Source organism: Coregonus clupeaformis, chromosome 12 (genome assembly GCF_020615455.1).
Source record: "Coregonus clupeaformis isolate EN_2021a chromosome 12, ASM2061545v1, whole genome shotgun sequence".
Taxonomy (NCBI): domain Eukaryota; kingdom Metazoa; phylum Chordata; class Actinopteri; order Salmoniformes; family Salmonidae; genus Coregonus; species Coregonus clupeaformis.
The window spans coordinates 41,423,890-41,444,648 of NC_059203.1; the positions used below are offsets into that span (position 1 = coordinate 41,423,890).

Consider the following 20,759-nt stretch of genomic DNA (forward strand, 5'->3'; position numbering starts at 1 on the left):
GTAGTCCTGTGTCCTCTAAAACAAATTCATAATACTAATGACTATCATTTAAGCTTTAAAAACAGATGGAGCTATTGAAACCTATTCAAAGAGTGTGTGTAGGTGAATGAGATAAAATGTAAATGACTAAAATGTAATGAAATGCTGAAAAGATGTTGGAGGCCCTAAGGTTGGATGTGTTGTATCATGTGCTTTTGGTCCGTTCTGTACTCATAAACTGAAGGGCAGGAGGGCTTTTTGTTGATTCAGAGCTCATACACACTCAATGATGCTCATCCACTATTTGCACAACCACTTATTGCATTGGCTTTAAATGCCAGTAGGACTCATTTTACTACACAGGTGGTTCTACCCTGTCATGAATCTTCATGGCCTTCCCCCTGCCTCACACCGGAGCTCTACTCAGTCACAGATTACCTCCTCGTTCTCAATGTGTTTGTGAAATTGAGCTCAGTAGTGAGTGTATTCGCTCCTCTCTGTTATGGCCAGTAAACCTTTATGGGTGTTTGAAGAGGATGGCACTCCATTTGGAGGGTCTGGTAAACACTACTCTAACTCAGATCAGCTCCACTGGCACAAGGTATATGGCAAGGAAGGGAAGGATGCAAACACTGTGTACCGTGTGTGAGGGTAGTGGGAGTGTTGAGGAGAGGCTGAGTATATTGTGTTTATGTGTGTGTCAACGTGTGTGTGTGCATGCCTGCATGTGTCCTACAGAGAGAGGGCCTCTCTGTCCATTGGACCTTTGTCTTTCAGTCTGTGCAAGCCATCTCTTTCTCTCTGTATCTCCTCCTACTCCACCTCCATCCCTACGTTCCAGCGTTTGAGGCGAACAGAGAGCGGGAGTGGGGCGAAGGCAGGGAGACACGCAGCGGTTCAGACAGCTGCTGTGGTGCTTCCAGTGTGAGGAGCCTCTGTCCAGATAGGCCACACCCCGGCTCCTTTGCTTCACAGAGCTCCATTGTCCACACCATGACTGCCTCTACTATTGTGATGTCACAGTTTGTCATTCCCAGAGCTGTGCGGCTGCTTTTGCTAGGGTAAACTGACATTCACATTTTATTCAGGAGAGAATAATCACTAATACACATGTTGACCCGACATGCACACGCACTTGTTTTATTGTCTTTCTCGCTAACCAAGAGGAAGAGATCCAGCTTCCCATATTAACCAGTACTCTCTGGTTCAGGCTCTTCTCATGTGGATGTAACTGTGACTCATATATCATGACAGATGTAAACATACTGTCTGTAACCCTCACCCTTTGACCCGCTCTTTATCATCCCTCATTTGAATCTATTTGCATCTCATTTGCATGGCAGTTGGAAGTCACTTTTTTACCACTGCTGAGGCTGACAGCACATGCAAATCAAACTTTTTCTTTCTCATCCAGCTCAGATGACTCTGGCCTATTTGAACCTCCCCCACTTCCCCCTCATTTCCCCTCAGGGCTAGGTAGCACCAGAGGCTATTCACTCTCAGAGGATCAGCACAGGAAACAGCAGTTGACATGTGAACAGGACTACACACTCCTGTTTACTTTGTAGGCTGTTGTTGGTGCTTATATCAACAGCAACTAAGACTGGTTTTTGAACTGTCTGATATACAGTAGATATGGATAGAATCAACAGTGTCTAGACTAACAAGATAATATTATATTTGATTTTGCTGCACTATACGTTCAATAGGGATCTTACATCATATCATAATTCATGGTGACTCATCTGATATTTGACACACCTTGAGAATACATGGAGGTTGCTCTGGTAACCGATACAAGAGATAGAATCTATGATGCAGCAATAACGACCAGATGCTGAATTATCAGTTAGTTCATATTTACTTTCTGTATCTTTTCATTGTTGTTCTTCCTGAGTCTCACCCACTGTTAAACTCTCCTAGCTCACTATGTGTCCTTGTCAGCACATGATCATAATTAAATCCCTCCCGCCTTATGCTCTGGACCTATGAGAGAGCCCCCTAAGCTGACAGGGTGTCCCTCATTGGTAGGCTACTGTTTCCACCACACAGAGCAGAAGTTTGTTAGAATCACTAAGGGATTACATGGGAGATAAGAGAAATAGGTATCCTGAGGGCGCCACATTAGAGCACTGTTTGTCTTTCACTGTATTTCGACAGCAATGGTCAAAGCTTTTGAGTGGCGATGAAGAATAGGCCTGATACAAGATGTATGTGGAGAGCAACTTTAAGTTTAATGGCATCAAAATGCACTGAGAAGCAGGCTAGGAAAGTCATACACACAGCGATGTGTGCGCACAAACAAACATATTTTAGCATATAATTGAAATAATTATAGTCACCCCAGGATACCTAAACAATCCAAGAAGTGGAACAGAGCAGAGATGCCTGTCAAGGAGGCAGTAGAAGGACCCATTAGGGGCTGATAATACGTGCCATGTACTGACTTCCTCCATCCCACCAAGCCACTAGCAGACACAGAACACTGATGGGGATTTAGATGACAGCCTTTGAAGAGCGCTCAATATGTGAGGCACAGTGACACCCACAGTGACTCTTTCTCTCTCCTCCTCCACTTTCTCTCTCACACTGTCGTTCTGCTGTGTTATTATCCAGATCATTATTATTCTCTCTCTCCCCCTGTTCTCTGGGAGAGAAAGGCCTGCCCGCCCGCCCACATGGCTTTGGTGAGATTCCTGACAGCAGCAGAGGGGGAAAAGAGGCCCAATAAAGTCTGTCTAAATATAGAGGCTACAGGCCTTTTTTCCCTCTGTCCTTATAAAGAGCTGTGGTGAATCCGTGTGGAGTATCCTCCTCACTCCCAAGAGAGCAGAGCTGTGTGCTCCCCCTCAGACTGGGAACACTGCCACACTACCGCTGTACTGTTTTTAAAAAATATTTTCATCTTTACACGAGAGAAGGGAAATAACATTAAGCGGAACATACTAAAATAGGAGAGGTTCAAGGGAGACTTAAGGAAAATCAGGGAGAGAGGGAGTGTGAGGAGTTATGCTTCACAGAGGAAGATACTGTGGCAGATTAGGAGGTGGCCTTCAGATGAACTGCTGTCCATGAATACTGCCCAAGTATCTTTTATTCTATAGTCATATTCAATATAATTCCTTCCTAATTTAATTTCTATGACCAAAATACCTTTGACACCCTTTCTCCTGATCGGTTTCTCTCTCCCTCCCTTAGTTGAGTTCACTTTGTCTTTCCCCTAGTATATTCTCTTGAGATTTAATCTAAATTTAAGGAGAAATCTCTGTTAAAGCACACAGAGTTCTCGAAATTGTTGCACAAGACAGGCAGGGGCGGACTGGGACCAGAAATCAGCCCTGGCATTTCTAACACACCAGCATTTTTCTTCCCTTAAGGCCCCCATTATTAGCCAGATAATTATAATTTAGCGCAAAAGAAAAACCAAGTTACACAGGCCCACTGTGCTAAAAATGGACCAGCCAGTCCACCCATGAAGACAGGTGAGAGAGACTTGAATCTAGTCTTTGTCTATGACCCCCTCCCATCTTCAGACTGTTCCTGTCTGTCTCTGTCCCTTTTATCAGTAATTGACTGCACTGTTTTCCTCAGCCAGCTGTAGCATGGTGCCGCTGTCAGCATCCAGCTGCTCTGTCGCAGCAGAGAGTGTTATCTCAATCATCATTAACAACACAAGTGACCCCTCGCTTATCAGCAGATTGAAAGAAACACACACACACAAACATATTGACACGTACACAGTAAAACACATATATTCATACATGCATTTACACATACACGAACAGAGACACAATATCATGAATAGGTACCAACCTAACTCACAAAATACAACTCTTCATGCTGTTTCCAAGGGTGTTAGATAACAACATCTCTACAGCTGTCTCCATTTGACAACAATGACAGCAGAGGGCCGCGGTTCAGAAGTAACTGACAGACAGAGGGAGAGAGAGAAAATGCGTCCTTGTGTGTTTAACATCCCCCTTACACCTGTTGCCTGCTCTCTCCTGTTGTATGTGGCCACACACAAAGGCCCTTATGAGAACACATACTGTGAAGTCTCACACACACATCCTGTGACTGTAAAACCTCACACACGTCCTGTGACTGTAAAGCCTCACACACACAAACACGAACATGCATACACAAACACGCACATACACACAAACCTCATGCTAATATTGTGCTGGCCGTCTGAACTGAGATCTGTTAGAATGCTTCAAAGAAAGGCAGGTCTGGGAGGCTGAATAACATCCACGCAGAGCAGATAACACAGACTCATCGTTATATAATCATCCCTTCCACACTAACAACTCCACAGCACAGCCAGTCAGAGTCAATGTGTGTGTGAGACAGAACTAGTATATCTCAGTGTACAGGTTTATTCTTATTTTGTGGATGTGTTGGGGTGTGTGCCTGTATCAGTACATGTATGCTTGTGAGTGTGCAGAATGTGTGGGCACACACACTGTTTGCGGCTGTGAATGACACACTGAATGAGGACGCTCAGCTTTCAGAAAACATCAGGCATTCAGGCCTCTGTCTCTGTAGGTCCTGCCACTTAGTCTCTCCTTTCCTCTCCCCCCAAACAGTAGCTCTCTCTGTGGCGCTGCTGGGGGTTAGGGCAGGGGCCCAGCCCTGGGTGTATGCATGCTGACCAGAGATAAGGAAATCTGGCATAGAATCAAGGATGGTTTGGTCCTCAGCAGTACAGGGTAATGTTTGGGGTGGGGTTGGGGAATGGGGGTTAGGAAGGAGCAGAGACACTTGTTCCAGTTTGTTAAAAGCTAAACTAACACCATCAGTGGATCCCTTCCCCCCTCACTCTCTCCTCTCACCCCTACTCACCCTCCCTCACCCTCAATTACAACTAAGATCTCGTCTGCAAAAACGTCAAAATTAATTACAGATTTCTTGAGTTATTTTAGATTAATTCTGACTATTTTGAGGAAGTGGCTACAGCGTCTCAAGATGGACCAACAGTACTATTGCCACTTTTTTCTAGTTTTCAAGCGAAGGTATTTTAAGTGAGTATGCAAGCACACTCGTTCGGTTCGCCTAGCCGCGTTCGGCTAGGTGCCAGCCGAACCGAAGCATGCTGGCGCCTTTACTTAAACCTATCACCCCTCCTCATAACCCTTCTCACACACACACACACATCATATGTTTTAATATCCTTGTGGGGACCTAAAATTGATTTCTATACAAAATCCAATTTTTCTTAACCCTAAACCTAACCCTTAACCTAACCTTAACCCCAAATCCTAATCCAAACCCTAACCCTAAATCCTAAACCTAACCCTAATTCTAACCCCTAAGCCTAAAATAGCATTTTTCCTTGTGGGGACCGGCGAAATGTCCCCACTTTTTTCTTGTTTTACTATCCTTGTGAGAATTTCTTGTCCCCACAAGGATAGTAAAACCAAACTCACACACACAAACACCTCGCCCTTCTCACCGCTCCTCACGCTAACCTTTCCCCTCTCATCCCTCCTCACCTCGCCCCTGTATGTGATCTTACCCAGAGGAGTGTTAGCCATGCTACATTAGCCACTCATACGGCATGATGACACACAGCCCTTGTGACTGCACAGAGAAACCCCCTTTTTCCTGCTGTATGTACAGCAAGGCCCATGTCCTGTATGTGAGCAGACTGGGCACAATCACACATCGCTGGGGAAAGTGTGTGTGGGGCACAGTCCATCCTACTGAGGAGTGTGTTTGTGTGCATTGCTGAAGAGTGAGAGCGTGAATCGCTGAAGAGTGAGAGCGTGTATCGCTGAAGAGTGAGAGCGTGTATCGCTGAAGAGTGTGTGAGGGAGTGTATGTGCATCGTGTAGGGCGTGTGAGCTGTACATATAGTCTGGTGTGAACAGAGTAGTGGACAGGGGGAAGGATACGGAGATAAGAGAGTTTTGTCTTCCTCGCCTGGCCTGGTCTGGTCTGTATGTCTGTCTCTTGGAAACTCTGAGCCAATGATTACACATTGCTGCTGCCTACCCTCCCAAGGCTTTAACTCAGGGAGACTCAGATCAAATTACAGGCTTGAAGACATGGGGGATCTGAAGGGAGAGAGAGAGCAAAACACAAACACTCCACCACAAGGGTGATGAGAGCACACATACACTCACTCACCCACCCACCCACAGATTTAATTTCACTCCCTCACACTTCCTGTAAATTCATACATATTCACACTCCCTGAGCAAAACCTGTGCAAGCAACAGTCTGTTATTAACACCAAAAGACTGAATATGTCCAAGTGCATCATCGCTCTGGAATAAAACACTCATGACCTAGCAAACACCTTGCAAGCACACACACACATAATCACACGCATACCAATTAACCAACCTCCACTTCCATTTAGCCTTTAATGCACATGACTGTCAGTAACAGCCTGCTATAGATACTCTGAATAGTGGATGTCTTCATTATCACCCACCCACGCCTTTTAATGGCTGAGTGTGAGAATCACATAGAAGTCCATTAGACTAGCTGATACAGAGCAAGCCTGTATATTGGAACACACAATAACCCGCCCCCTTCCCACTCAACACTCTGCGGCCCCCGTCCATAGCAACCTATCCTCTACTCCCTACCTCCTGGTTTTCTACATCCCATTCCTTTCTAGATATGTCCATAAGAGCAGGCTGCACACATGGACATCAAACCTATCTGCCTTCACACTATCTGCCCCCTCCCCCCTTGTCATCCCAATACCCTACCACACATCAGCCCTCTGCCCATGTTCCACACACCTATCCCCAACACTCTACCCCACTCCAGGTCTGTCCTTATAATCTCTCTGGGTCGGCGCGGGAAGATGACACAGGTCAGGGCTGAGCACTCTGAGAGGGTGGGTAAATATAGAGCTGGCCCAATCTGAAATGGCTGCTGATATTACCAAGGCCCCAGGGGGCCACTTCAGACTGTTACACAAGACCACTAATACAGCTGAGTGGAGAGATGGACAGAGGAGCTGGATTTAGGGGGAGGTGTGTTTACAGAGGAAACAGAATACAGACTTTGAGTAGTTCAGTGTTGCAACATTACACAACATTCCAGTTATGGTACGCAATAGGATATACCAGAACATTCACCTTTTCCTGTTGGTGTTTTGCAAAGGGGTTTCCTTCAATTCATACTGGTCCTGTGTGGCTTTTTGATTACCACTACATAAGGTGACCATGACAGGCATTACCTCATACCATTTTCCATAAACAAATTAATAATTAAATAATTGTTGTCGATAATATTTAAAAATATCAAATATTTTATAATATTATAAAAACAAATAATTGCAAAAGGCATCAAAGAGAGTTACAAAATGTGTCTGAGTGATGGTGTAGAAATCCACCTCAAAATGAAAGATCAACACATAGTGAAACCAAGAAGGGTGGGGGTTAGGGGGTAACTGAGCCAAGTAGAAAAAGTCATTTCATTCTGAGTTGTGATTAAAGTGTAGCTGGGAGCTGATAAGAGTTATATGAGTTCTGAGGAATCCCTTGACATCAGAGGGGAGCACGACTCAGAGTAGAGCATGTGGGGAGTTAGATTTGAGTGAACTGCACTGTAGAATGTGCGTGTGATGCCTTATGGTGACTCGGCAAACATGCTCCGCTGGGCCTGTGTATGACCTCGTTAATCAATCTGACACTGCTCTGTTTCTCCCCTCTCATGATTCAGTGAGAGACAGTGGGAAGGTGAGAGTGAGATAAGAACAATGGAGCGTGAGGAGGAAAACAGAGGCAGTAGGAAGGAGAGAGTGAGAAAAGAAAGTGAGAATGAAAATGGAGAGCATGCAGGAAAAAGGAAAAGGGCTACAAGGAGAAACTGTGAGAAAGACTGTGAGGAAAGCCAGATGATTGGGAGGAGTGACAGGGAGAGTAGAGAAAACAATGAAAGAGGTGACCATACATTCACAGCACTTTAACTCAGCACTCTCCAACTTAAACACAGTGATGTCACATAGACCAGAGGACACCCAGTCTGTCACCACACACTAGCCATAAACACCTGACATGATTCAACAATGTAACTGTAACCCCTGAGACATCTATTCCATTACTGCACATTGCTTATTTAAACATACTGTATGGTTCCATTACTGTCAAAATGTCCAGCATACTGCAACAAAGCCATCTGGTATCCCTCTGCGCTCTTTAAATATACACATGGTCCTTCTTCCTCTACTAGACCTTAATACAGAGTCCTGTCAGTCAGTGCTGGTTCACAACCTTGTACTTTACATGTTCCAAAGCTTTTTACATGACTGTCAGCATCTCTGATGTGTGGTACTGGTGGTAAAATAAAACATCTCAAAATGTTAAACATAAGGACTCACGATGTGCAGATAGAGAAACCAACCAAGTAAACCTTTTATATTTGACAGCTGACAACTCACATGGTTATGATGCATAAAAATAAGCAAGGTAACCAGGGGTGACTGTGCTTTTAACCCCATACTGTACCAACAAACTCCTCCCCTTCTGGCTCTACAGTTCCAAGTTTCTCATCTCCTCAGCAACAGTGTGTGTGTTGGGTCAAGGAACAACCCGTGCCCCTGGCAGGCGGTAGTGTTGTGGGCTGATAAAGCATGGGCCTCCTGCTCCCCGAGTCCTGACCCCCACCACAGAGCAGACAGAACACAGCACTGTGATAACGACTGTCACACACACATCCACGCACTAGCAACTAAACCCTCTCAACCCAACAGGAGCTCATTTGGAGCTCTATTCAACCTTAGAAATGTCTAATGGAGTCCATTCTAGAGATTGTAAAAAACCCATTACTTCGTACATCGAAGGCAAAAATATGGAAAGGAGTTTTAAAATGTTATCTGCGCTTCATAAAGTTATGGTGGTATCAAGTTAGATTTTTAAAACATTTAATCTCAGTTGATCAAGAAACAAGTCAAGCCCCTTTTTAAATACAAATTCTTTATTTTTTCCAATATTTTTTTGGTTTGCTTCTTTGAATGGACTGGAAATGACATTTAGCTGAAACAGTCTACAGAGAGTCCGATCCTAGCCACAGCCGGTGAAACTAGGGGCTAAAAAAGAGCATCCAGTGTTGTGCATACAGACAAATCCATTGGTTCTGAGGGAAAATACAAATATGGCCATCAAATGAATAAGACAATTTGTGAATCTGCACATACGCTTACCAAGTTATAGGACTTCAGTGCCTCAAGACCAAGTTACAAAAGAGCAACTTATAGAATTGCCTATAAATACCTCAAACATAAATATTGTAAATGTACTTGATAATGAAACATTTACAAATACTGTACATGTCCTTTTTGAGAGATCAACATTTGACAATCTTAGATTAACAGTTCGACAAAATATACAGGCGCTGGTTACGTCAGCTACCTTACATAAAACACCCAATGCTCTTTGACCCCGCCTCCCACTTCCTGCATATGATTATCTACATCAGTCTACAACAATCAAGACAAAGTGAGTCAGTAGACTACAAGAGCGTCTGGTATAAATATGAAGAGTCAGGCCATGTGAAAACAAGTGAGGACTACCATGTGGCTCTGTGAGTGAAGGAAGGGGTTAAAGGAGGAGTGTTTGTAAAAACAAGACTTTTATTAAGGCATCTTTCATAAAAATAAATGTAGTCCTGATGTCTAACGATTGATCGTCTCAAAGAAGGGGATCCCAGGATCTCTTCATTCTCCATTTAGTGATGACCTCTGAAAGGCACAGAGAGTCATGCCCCCCCATGGTGTTGGAGCAATAACACTGGGGGTGTATGAGAGGCCAGAATCCTCTAGTCTGCTCTGGTGTGGAGGGAAACAGTTGGCGTCGTGCCTCCAAACCTCTGTTCCAATGCCCAATGTACCCAAGCAGCAGTGCCGTCGCCAATCCCATGCCCTGGCAATAGGGGGGAGGGGGAAAATGTCCAAGTAAGCCGATCCAGGCTCTCTCCAAATACAGGTATGTACCATGGACATTGAAGGTTTTCATTGATTGAAACAAAATAACAATGACATTGATAAAGGATACTAACATTGATAGCAACATTAATACAATAAAGATAATAAAGACCGTAATAATAATAAAAATGAAGTGTCTGCTTCTGGAAGCCCTCTGAAGCAACAATGTGTTTTATTCTAGCCTCCCACCCAACCCAGTCATCAACCCCCCTCCAGACTCAGGGGAGGGGGCTCATCCTATATAGTGCAATAGTCCCACTCTCTCCAGCCCTTCCCTGAAAGCCCTGGCTGTGGCAGCTCAGGGTGACTCCCCAGGCCTACAGGACTCCCTGCATTCTGCGCCTCCTCACTGCATGCGGTCTGGCTGAACATGCTGCTGGGGGGCGTACTGCAGGAAGGTGGGGGCTGGGCCTGCCCCTGTGGGGAGGGTCTGGTGAACAGAGGCGGAGGCCTGGGAGGGGGCGGCGGCAGGGCTGGGGGCGTAGCTGTAGCCCAGGAACCCTGGGGAGGCGGCGTAGGGGTACTGCTCGAAGGCTGCCTGGGCGTACTGGGCGTAGGCAGCACTGTAGTCCAGGTATGGGGAGTTGATGGAGGAGGACACCTGAGAGGGGAGAACCAGGCTGGGCTGGATGAAGGCTTGGGGGTACATATACTGCTGGGCCAACCTAGAGAACACAGACAACAGGACACTAGTTATACACTTGAATATACAATGAAGAACAGGAGCAAATAAAGCAAAGCTCTGGATTCTGTCATTTCTATTCTCCAGCAGGTCTGGAATACACTAGAGTTCTGCTGTATGTGCCGAGCCCAGTATATCCAGTGGTGGGGTGTAAGAAACTAACCAGATGCCACACCACCCACTACTAATGTGCAAAGAGAGCGAGTTAATGAGAACATCCCTCGTCACTTAAAAACCTACAAAACCTGTTAGGTAAGCCCCCTGAGAGAGAAAGGGTGTGGTGGTGGGGAGAGAGGAGAGGGAGAGACAGCCGTTACTGGCAGGTTTCAAGCCTGACACCAGCTAGTGTTTTAACAGCTGCTGCTCTTCACTCGCTGAGCACACTCAAACACACACCAACCAATGTCTGCGCACACACAGAATCACACACACGCTTGCTCACAAAGGGGAAGTTTGATGGAGTTGTGGTTCCTGTTCTTGTGTGCAAGCTACATTGGGCATCAGTTGTTGAGAGGTGGGGGAGAGGGGAGGGAGAGCTTATCAAGGCAGGCTGTTAGCCAGTTGGGTCTCATGTGCTCAAAGCTCTCCCTCCCTGACTGGCGATTAGTACTCGAGTCTGGGGACAGCTCATTCTCCTCCAGTCTCAGTCTAGCAGCACATCATCCATGGGGAGACAGAGGGGGTTGGGGGGATATTTTTAACCAGGCCTCAAAGTGCATCTAGGGTTTGTTCCTCTGGGGTTGAGAACCCCCCCTTGATACTGCAGCGCAAGGGAAACAGAGAAGAACTCTACTCACTGCAAAAGCACACAAGCCAAAAGCAGAGCTCAGAGGGGAGAAAATGGGGAGAGGAGGAGGAACTTTCTTCACCCCTCTCACACAGAGTGTCTGGTAGGAGACTTCTGTATGGTCATTGTGAAAGAACATCAAGACAAGACAGTGAAGTCACAGCACACAACGCAACACTTCTCAGCTGGGTCTCAATACACCAATGGCTTCCTTTCCTTGCCTCTAACTTCATGGCCACCGGATGGGTTACCACCATGTTGTGTTTACCCGTGTCCTTTCAGGTCAGTGGTCATGAGAGAAGATGTGGGAAGAAAGCGATGGCAGAGTATTGAGAGACAGCCATCAACTCAAACACTGCAAAAGGGAAGCGTGCAGGGGTGACAAGACACTCACAACATCCAATTGCACCCTGCCTAACACACTCACCCAGCCACACCCCCAAACCCATCAGCCCCACACTTGAACTTTAAACAGCAACCAAAGTCACCACTGCAAACCCCAAACCATGCCATAATAGGGAATAGGCACTCTTTAAATCAGCATAACATTTTCATGTCATATCACACACGCACAGAGGGAAAAATAAAGGCACTCCAATCCATCACAACACACTGCACTCTCAAGCCATCGCTGGCACCTTAGAGAGGGGCGGGAACAGTCACAACTGCCTGCTACCCTCCTCCTGGGAGCTTCCAAATAAGGCCGAACGAAGCCTGCACCTCGGGTATCTTCACTTCCCCTCCGGGACACTGTTCAGCTGGGAGCACAGAGCAACCATGAGGGGGTTGGGGAGGATAGTGGAGGTTAACAATATGTATTCATTATCTGGATCCTCATTGATACTATTGTGGAGATGCACAGAGCTGCACGGGATTGTTCCATCCTTCAGGGTGATGAGTGAAGCTAGTGGCTAAGCTTTTTCGCAATGTCTGACGACATTATGCTGATATGATACGGAAATGTAGACCAGTGTTGCCTGGGTTCACACACATAGTAAGTCTTTCTCTGTGTAGATGGACATTTAATAGTCAGGACAAGAGGTCTGCTGAGTGGTATACACCAACAATAATTCACAAAAATAAAGAACATGAACGCTATAGACAGAGATAATATGAACCAACCATGAGCCGGCTGATAGACACTGTTCAGCCCTCTAACAATACTGAACGGTCAGCTACTCACAAACAACCATTCATTCAGAGACCCACACAGATAGGCACAGACGACCATACATGAAGCCTGTCGGGCATACGCACATTCATTCACACACAGATGAGCCTCTCCTTTCTGTGGCCACAGACCTCTAGCTCAGACCTCTGGTTAGATCAAGATGACCTTTCTGATGTACATCAAAATAATGGTCAACGCTGCAATCATTTTCATAGAAAAGTTAATAGAAATGACGATCCTGAGCGGATGAGGCGTGCGTGCAGAGAGAAAGAGTGAGAGAAGAGGCAGAAAAGGAGAAGATGAAACAGGGACGCTGAAGAGCTCCCTGGGCCATCTTTGACATCACAAGGCCTGTGGGGGTCTGGGGGGGACAAGAGGTCAGCTGGTTTTGTGACAGGGAGGTGGGGCTGGCAGGGCAGAGGGACTGCCGCACCAAGCAGACAGACTTCCTCCTCTAGCCTTCACGTTTTAGTCATGGTGAACAAATCGAAGGGCTTCATCAATTCATGCTAAATGTACCTAGCTAGGATAAATCAGTTACATTTAGGCTTTCATGGCAAATAAATCCACTGCCAATATGTAGCTCCTACCTACATGCTAGGGCTGACCCCATTTAGTCGACTGGTCGATTGTTTGGTCGATAGGCTGTTTGTCAGCCGATAATTTTTTTGTCAAGCAGTTGCAAGAAATATATTTTCTTTATAGCACGTCTTTATTGATGCCGGTCTCAGTGGACTAATCCATTGTGGAGGCCGCAGGCATGGCACACCAGTATCACCACTAGTACATTTACAGTTAATTCCCATCATTTATCATCTACAACGTTTGTTTGGTTACCATCATTTCTGTTAATTCATTCAATATACACTGAACAAAAATATAAATGCAAAAATGTAAAGTGTTAGTCCCATGTTTCATAAACTTAAAATACATTTTCCATATGCACAAAAAGCTTATTTTGCTCAAATTAGTTTACATCCCTGTTAGTGAGCATTTCTCCTTTGCCAAGATAATCTATCCACCTGACAGGTGTGGCATATCAAGAAGCTGATTAAACAGCATTATTATTATTATTATTATTACACAGGTGCACCTTGTGTTGGGGACAAAAGGCCACTTCAAAATGTGCACAACTTAGGCATCACTTTTTTGGTTTACACAAGTTTTGGTTTATTTCATTCCATTCACGAGTTCAATTTATTAATTGTGTTTTGTTTGGAGTGCTCCTGTCAATGTTGAGTAAGGACGCGGACCTGATCACACATAGAAGTAGGCCTAGGCTACCTGGCCTGCGCGCAAATGTAGGCTTAGAAATGTGCCCATTTGGGGGATCTGATAGTATTTCTGATCACTCACCACCACTAATGAGCTGTGGAGCTTCTCAAAGTAATGTTCTCTTCACCACAAACAGCAAGTAAACAAAGTCTGTTTTACATCCATTGAGAATGACAATAGTTCCTCAATGTAGCCTATTTGGAAAGATTTTCCCAGCTCTCTCCCTTTCGATAACCACTCGGCCTGAAAGGGAAAACCATGTCATGCTCTGATCCGCTGGAAACGTCATAAAATAGGCCTACCTGATTAATTCTTATCCCTTGCGAAAATAGCCTACAGCTGTCCAGAATGTTTTATACAATGTCACAAGTTTGTTAGCACAAGCTTTGGGCTGGACCAAGTTGATACAATGTTTAAAGTTCCTTGCAGACAGTCTATATGTAGCCAATGTGATTTATTTGTATCAAGATATTTTCTACCTGCAGTCTGCAATGTTTTTATTTGTTGGCTTAATGTAGGCTATTTTTACATAGTTGGCACTAGAAATTACTTTCAGATTTGTATAATTTAGATATAATTTTAATTAAATCACACAACTTTATTATAAAAGAAACAAAACCGTTCCACAAATGTGCATATGAAAATCATAATTGGCACGCAGATGGGTAGAAATGTTAAGATAAATTGGCACTCCAATGGAAAAGGTTACCAACCCCTGGTGTAGTCTATTACCGCCAACTTCGGGAGTGTAATGGCAGAATGTGCTAAGGCCAGCAGCAGCAGGGGGAGGCTGGGAACACATTTTTTTCTTCTGGTTAGGCCATCTTGATCTCTGGCTCCCTCAAGTCATTTGTGTGTCTTAATTATTTAAATCACATTATACTTAAAGCATCAAACAAGCTCAGTAGCCTACATATACAGTTTGATTTTATTAAAACACATAGGGTGTCTACATATGGAAAGATACACATTTTAAAATTTCGACCAGTCGCTTGGTCGAAAGAACAGACAACTATTGGTCGACCAAGATTTGTGTATTTAGATTTTGTCAGGGACAGCCCTACTACATGCACAGGATCATTTTCACAAATCATAGCAAAGAAATGAAAGGCTACATGCAACAACAACAAAATTCTACAAAGGTCCTGGCATTGCAAATTCTGGCCTGGAAGTAGAAAACATTATACAGAAAAGTGATCACAACTATTTCATGCAACAAAAAAACAAAACAAAAAAATGTTGTGGGTGACACCTGTAGGAGGTGTGGCGCCTGGTGAAAATACAGCATCATTAAGCACAATGCCTCTTCAGAGACAGAGCTGTCACATCCCCCCGCCCTCCTTCTTCCACAACCCCCCCCCCACCTAATCTTCCCCCCTTATTCCCTCCCCCAGTCTCACAGGGGTGTCAATTTTCAGTATCTCAGGCTAATCGTCCCCCTGACACCCAGCAGAAAACGGTGTTCAGACGAGAAAGACAAACCCTGTTTCCTTCTCCTTGTGGGAGGGGAGGACAAGAGGGGAAAATACTATAGGGGAAAGTGAAGGGGGAGAGGAAAAGGAGCACTATGCTACGGTCCAGTCTGGTCCACACACACATGCTCAATCCCTCCCAACCATCCCACTTCACAACATGCCATTTAAGGGTCTGGTGCGAGAGAAAGGCTGAAAGAACACTTGTGTGCTCTACATCTTAGAGCAGCCTGTGTCTGTCACCGGCCCATAGAGAGATCTCCGAGCTCAACAGACAGGTGCCCTCTCTCCCCCTCTCTGGGGCTGCAGTCAGTCACTGGGGATTAGGTGGTGTAAAAGGCTGCAATAAGAGCCAACACCTGTCAGACACATGACCACAGAGCACCCTGGGGGGCTCCGCCCTGCCCGTTATGAACATAGGGGGGATTCTAAGTACCCAAAGTCCATTGACATGATCTTATAACATGTAAGGGCTTGGACCTCTGGCTTCAAAGCTAGGACTTTGGAGGAGGGAGGGAAGGGTGGTGACACACTCTAGCAGCAGGGGGCAAGTGGTGTCAATCCCATGTCAGTGGCATGACCATTAAATGTCCAGCAGAGCGTGTGTCCTGGACACCGGTCACAGTCTGGCCTCCCTCCAGGCTGTTTCTACAACACAGGCAAACACTCTGCCCTGGAGCCTTGCTCAGTGAGAGAGCCCACTCAACCAAATAGATACTGGAGGGTCTAAAAGAAGGGGTTGAGAGTCACATGTCCCCATGGAATGTACCATGCTATGACCATTTGAAAACAAAAAAAGTTAACAATTGGCAAAAGTCTAAAACGCTCACATACATTATGCACATATGGGTTTCATCTAAAGAGCAATCGGACACACACTTTCAACATATGTCATTCAGAAGATACTGTGGTATACTGTATAGGTCACAGAGGTAGTGCCCACTCCCACTCACTTACCCATACTGCCTCTGGATGAGCGCTGGATGAATAGGCTGCACTCCGATGGATATGCCTGGAAGACAGAGGAAACAACCCTCAGATACATTTGCATTTAAAGAAGAGGGCCAGAGAACAATGCAGAGGAGAGGCAGAGAGAGCAAAGTTCACTCAACTTTGGGGGGGTAACTCAAGCAACATACAAAACATGCAGAGACGGCAAATTACATTGTGTTTTTGTTTTACATTAACCCAGTCCCATATTATACAAGAGTAAGAGTCAATCCAGATGCAATTAAAATGGTTTGTACATTTATGGTGCGTGTGTGCGACAAGTGTTGTAGGTGTGGTGTTTGTGCGTCTGGCGGTTGTTCTCACCCCTGGTCGGCTCACCTATCTGCATACTGCGGGGCTTTGCGCCAATGTAAGCCAGGTTCACGTTGGACTTTCGCCCATCGATGATGGGGTTGGGGTCTTTACAGGCTCTCTCTGCTGCTCCCCGATCTGTCATCGTCACCTGACACGTAATCACACAGACGTTGAAAATATTAGCAATACTAAAAAGACACCAGTTCCCCATTTTAGCTGGTAATACAGTCGAAAGTAGAAATCTATTAATCACCAATTATGGCAGCCAAGCTATGAAAAGGTCAGTCAAGATTAAGGCCACCCCGACCAGCCAAGCAGAACTAAAAGAAAAACAACCCCTATTAGTCTGTCATCACAGAAATCCCCCTGTCCAGCTTCCACCGCATAAATTCCCCTTTCTAAACAGAAGAGGAAATTGTACACAAAGCACAGTGATTATCAGTTAAACACAACCCAGAAGACTTGGTCAACCACCCACCCACTTGTCAGCAGCACAGTCAGAGGTCAGCTGAAATATGGCTCAGTAATGATGAATAATAAGGGATTATCCATTAGGCAATGGAGAATAAGGAGATTGTTAGAATCCACCCCACACTCACCTTCCAAGGCATTAGACAGCATCACCTTCTGCTTTATGTTTTGTTCTTCTGCCAATTCAAGAGGTCTCAGATGATTACATATCTGAGGTGTAGATGTATTCTAGCCTGTTGTTGAAGTAAGCATACCTCTTTAGACTAGACGAGAGGTTTTGAGCCCACTCCAGGGCATGTGTTGTGAAGACACAAGAGCAGAGAGGTTGTGTTGACACTGGAACTCTATTGAAGGGGGTCTACTAATCCACCTTGGATTGTGTTTAAAGGTAAGCCTTGCTCTGGAGCCGTTTTACTCAAGCTGTGAGCAACAGGATGATCAAGTTTGCCCTGTCGGTTACTGGGATAAAGCGATGGGTGTTTTTTGCCCTCGCTGCATGCAAGGTGGCGAACACCTATTTCCCAGCATTGAGCACCCTCATATGCCCGAGTCAGTCGGACCTGAAACACCAGACACTTTCAGCAGCAGCCGTTAATGACAGAGCTCCACTGTTTTTTGGTCACCGCTGATGTGTAAACACAAAGTGTCATTTTCTTAAAGTTATAAACTGGCTGAGGCGTAAACTACACACACACGCAGTCTCTATTAGAGAGACACACACACAGTTTTCCATTCCATCTTTGGCCTTTATTAATGCTGATGAGTCTCTCCAAGTTTCTGGTAAATATTAGCATTTATTCTGCCATTTCTGTTCTTTGTAGCCATGAAAAGGAAGGTGGGTTTCTTTTTGCCTGCCTCATACAGATTCTCATTGTTAAATGTTTCTGCTCGCTCTGGCTGATTACCAGAGGATCATTAAGGAAGTTGGCAGACAATCTGAATTTGGGCTGTATAGTGTCAATCTTAGGAGCTGAAGATTTGTTTTATAAAAAGGTTAATAGAACCATCTATGGTGATAAAAAAAACCCACCTGTGGTGATTGGAAAAGCTGACACACAGGAGGGGGAAGTGCACCTAACTTCCATATCTGACAGCTGCTACTACAACAAGGGGAGGTGTGTTGTATGGCGGGGTACTGAATCTGTACTCTAATGCAGTGAGCAGTAGTCCATCTTGGGAGAGAAAAGTACAACTCCCACTTTCTAACTTATAACCGCAGTTATGATTCTATAAACACCACTGAGTGTTTCGGTTGTTTACAATGAGAGAGGGCCTACGTCCCCACCGCTCCAAAATCCCCATATAAAGCGAGAGAGAACAGCAGCTCGCACTTCGGTGTGCCTTTGCCGCGCTCATAACCGATAAGCGCTAGGTCATTCACGGGCCAGCGCTGAGAGGTTGGTGGGGAGAAGGCATGTGGTGTGTTCGTTTAGAGGGTAGGCAGAGGGACATTAGATATGTGGATATATCATCTTCTTATCAATCAACTCATGTGATCCCTCATCCTGATTACAGCTGTGATAACAGCAAGGCAAAAAATGATACTCTGCATTTGTGCGTTTAAGCCGTACATTTGGACAAGGATTTATTTTGACATGCGTTTGAATGCCCGCAATATGCAAGAGATGTAACTTTGATGACAGCATTGTATTCTGCTGGGGATATCCATGTCCTTAAAGGCCCAGTGCAGTAAAAAACGTGATTTTCCTGTGTTTTATATAGATTTCCACACTGAGGTTGAAATTGTGAAAATTATAATGCCCTTTTAGTGTAATGGCGAGGTGTAACTTGACGCAATGAGTGTAGTGTATATATATATATGTATATATATATATATTTTAAGGTGCCCTATGTTGAAATTGCGCCACCATTTCCTGGCTGCTAAAATTCTAATAGTTCGCCTAATTTCAGTTTGTGACAAAACAAGCAAGTATAGTGCTGAGAATCATTGTACTATCTAAACCACTATTAAATATATTTTCCATAACGATAATAAATATTGTATTTTCAGCTGGTGTACAAAACGAGAATGACAGATCTATTACTCACATTTCTATGTGAATTTGGTCAGGTCGCCCAAAAAGTTACATATTGCAGCTTTAAAAAAGGGCAGTGGCAATGCTATCAGCGTTCCCCAACCCCTCCCCATTTTTCAACTGCTAGTTCAGTGCAAGCAGCCCTTTTTGAGTTCGTTTTGCATGACACAGTGCCCATTGTAGGTGGCGTTTGCTCACTTTAGACCATTCCATTGGTCTTCAAGTGAACTCCAACAGCTAGTTTTCAGTTTCCCCTCCCCACTCAGACCACTCCCAGACAGTTCTAGCTGAATTCTTGCTTGCGATTTTGCTTATACTAAGAAGCAATTTGTCTTTTTCACCATTTGAATTTAAAACAATCACCCAGAAATGTGTTGATATTGAGATAAAAACGGCTGCATTGGGCCTTTAAACAGGTACTTGGCACAGCCTCATGTTCTTGTTTTCCTTTAGGCAAGAAGCCTAGTCAGTTAAATGGAACAATAACTTGGTGGCGGAAGGAAACGTGGTGAGCATTTGCCCAATAACTACATAGAAAACACATAGACCAACCATTAACATTTTATAGGCAACTCGATTTCACTGGTTTGCCGTAAAGACGCACGTGCTCCCACTGATCAAGCTGCAGGATAAGTGCATTACCGACAAGTGTCAATGTTACTTACAAAGCCATATCCTCTGGATTTCCCCGTCTGTCTGTCCGTTATCACCACAGCCTCGTCGATGTCTCCGAAGGCCTCAAAATACTTTCTCAAGGAAGCATCGTTAGTGTGGTAGGGCAAACCACCCACGAAAATTTTTGTAAAAGTAGTGTCTTTTTGAATTGCTGTAGAATGCATCACTTCCAGGCCTCCGTTCACAAACTGATGCAAAAGCATTGACAAGCCTAGCCGGTAAGCTAGGCTAAAGACTAGTGAACAGTTAACTAAAGGTAGCCTAGTTGGTTAACCAACTATTGATATGTCCAGCATCAAAAGGCTATTAGCTACTCGGCTCAAGAGATGTCTTCAAATATGCAACAGGGGTCTGTTCTCGCTTGCTTCTCAAGTTTACGTTTTTTCTTCCTTGATTCCGACCTTGAACTTCTTGTTGCCAAGTTCACTGCTTTTCATCATAGGCTACTGCTTGAAATTGTTTTCCGCTTTCTATGTAGTTCCTTCACTTGCCTCTATATTGAAAGTGTTCCGGGAGAGTTATATACTCGCCGAACCTGATCACGCCCATTTTAGATGACTGGCCTATGGGCAATGATTCTGGATGACAATTTTTTGCCCTAATGCAGTAAAGCCCGCCCCCACGCGTTGTTCTTGCACTTGCTTTTGTTCTTTACTACACAAAGACAAGTAATAACTGTAGGTCTACAGCGCGCCTCACGTAAAGAAACAACTCTACATCTGCTGGAAGTTACCTTAAAGATACATTTGTTGCAACATTTCTTGACTTCATTTTGAAACAATGTTGCAATTTTCTATAAACATTTGCTGCACATGTGGATGCTCATAATACGGACCCCTCCACTGTGACGCTATATTGACCATGCCTACTAAAACGCATTACACATGTATGTATTATAGTTCATCTTGTCATTCTTCTTCACATTGTCATAAATTCCAAATTGTCATTTCAGAAATCCCC

General features: G+C 44.7%; 1 protein-coding gene across 2 annotated transcripts; it reads right to left on the reverse strand.

Moving 5' to 3' along the window:
• Positions 1–8,901: 8,901 nt before the first annotated feature.
• Positions 8,902–20,441, reverse strand: LOC121578225 (RNA-binding protein 38). 2 transcript variants are annotated; one of them, XM_041892434.1, is made up of 4 exons: positions 19,790–20,441; positions 16,642–16,765; positions 16,270–16,324; positions 8,902–10,590 (listed from the first exon to the last, which is right to left on the reverse strand). In XM_041892434.1, exons 1-4 carry the CDS (start codon positions 20,000–20,002, stop codon positions 10,272–10,274), a joined length of 711 nt encoding a protein of 236 aa, XP_041748368.1. In that variant the 5' UTR covers positions 20,003–20,441; the 3' UTR covers positions 8,902–10,271. The 2 variants fall into 2 exon arrangements, with proteins under 2 accessions (XP_041748368.1, XP_041748367.1); XM_041892433.2 differs by having other exon boundaries at positions 16,627–16,765; positions 19,790–20,432.
• Between the last annotated feature and the right edge of the window lie 318 nt (positions 20,442–20,759).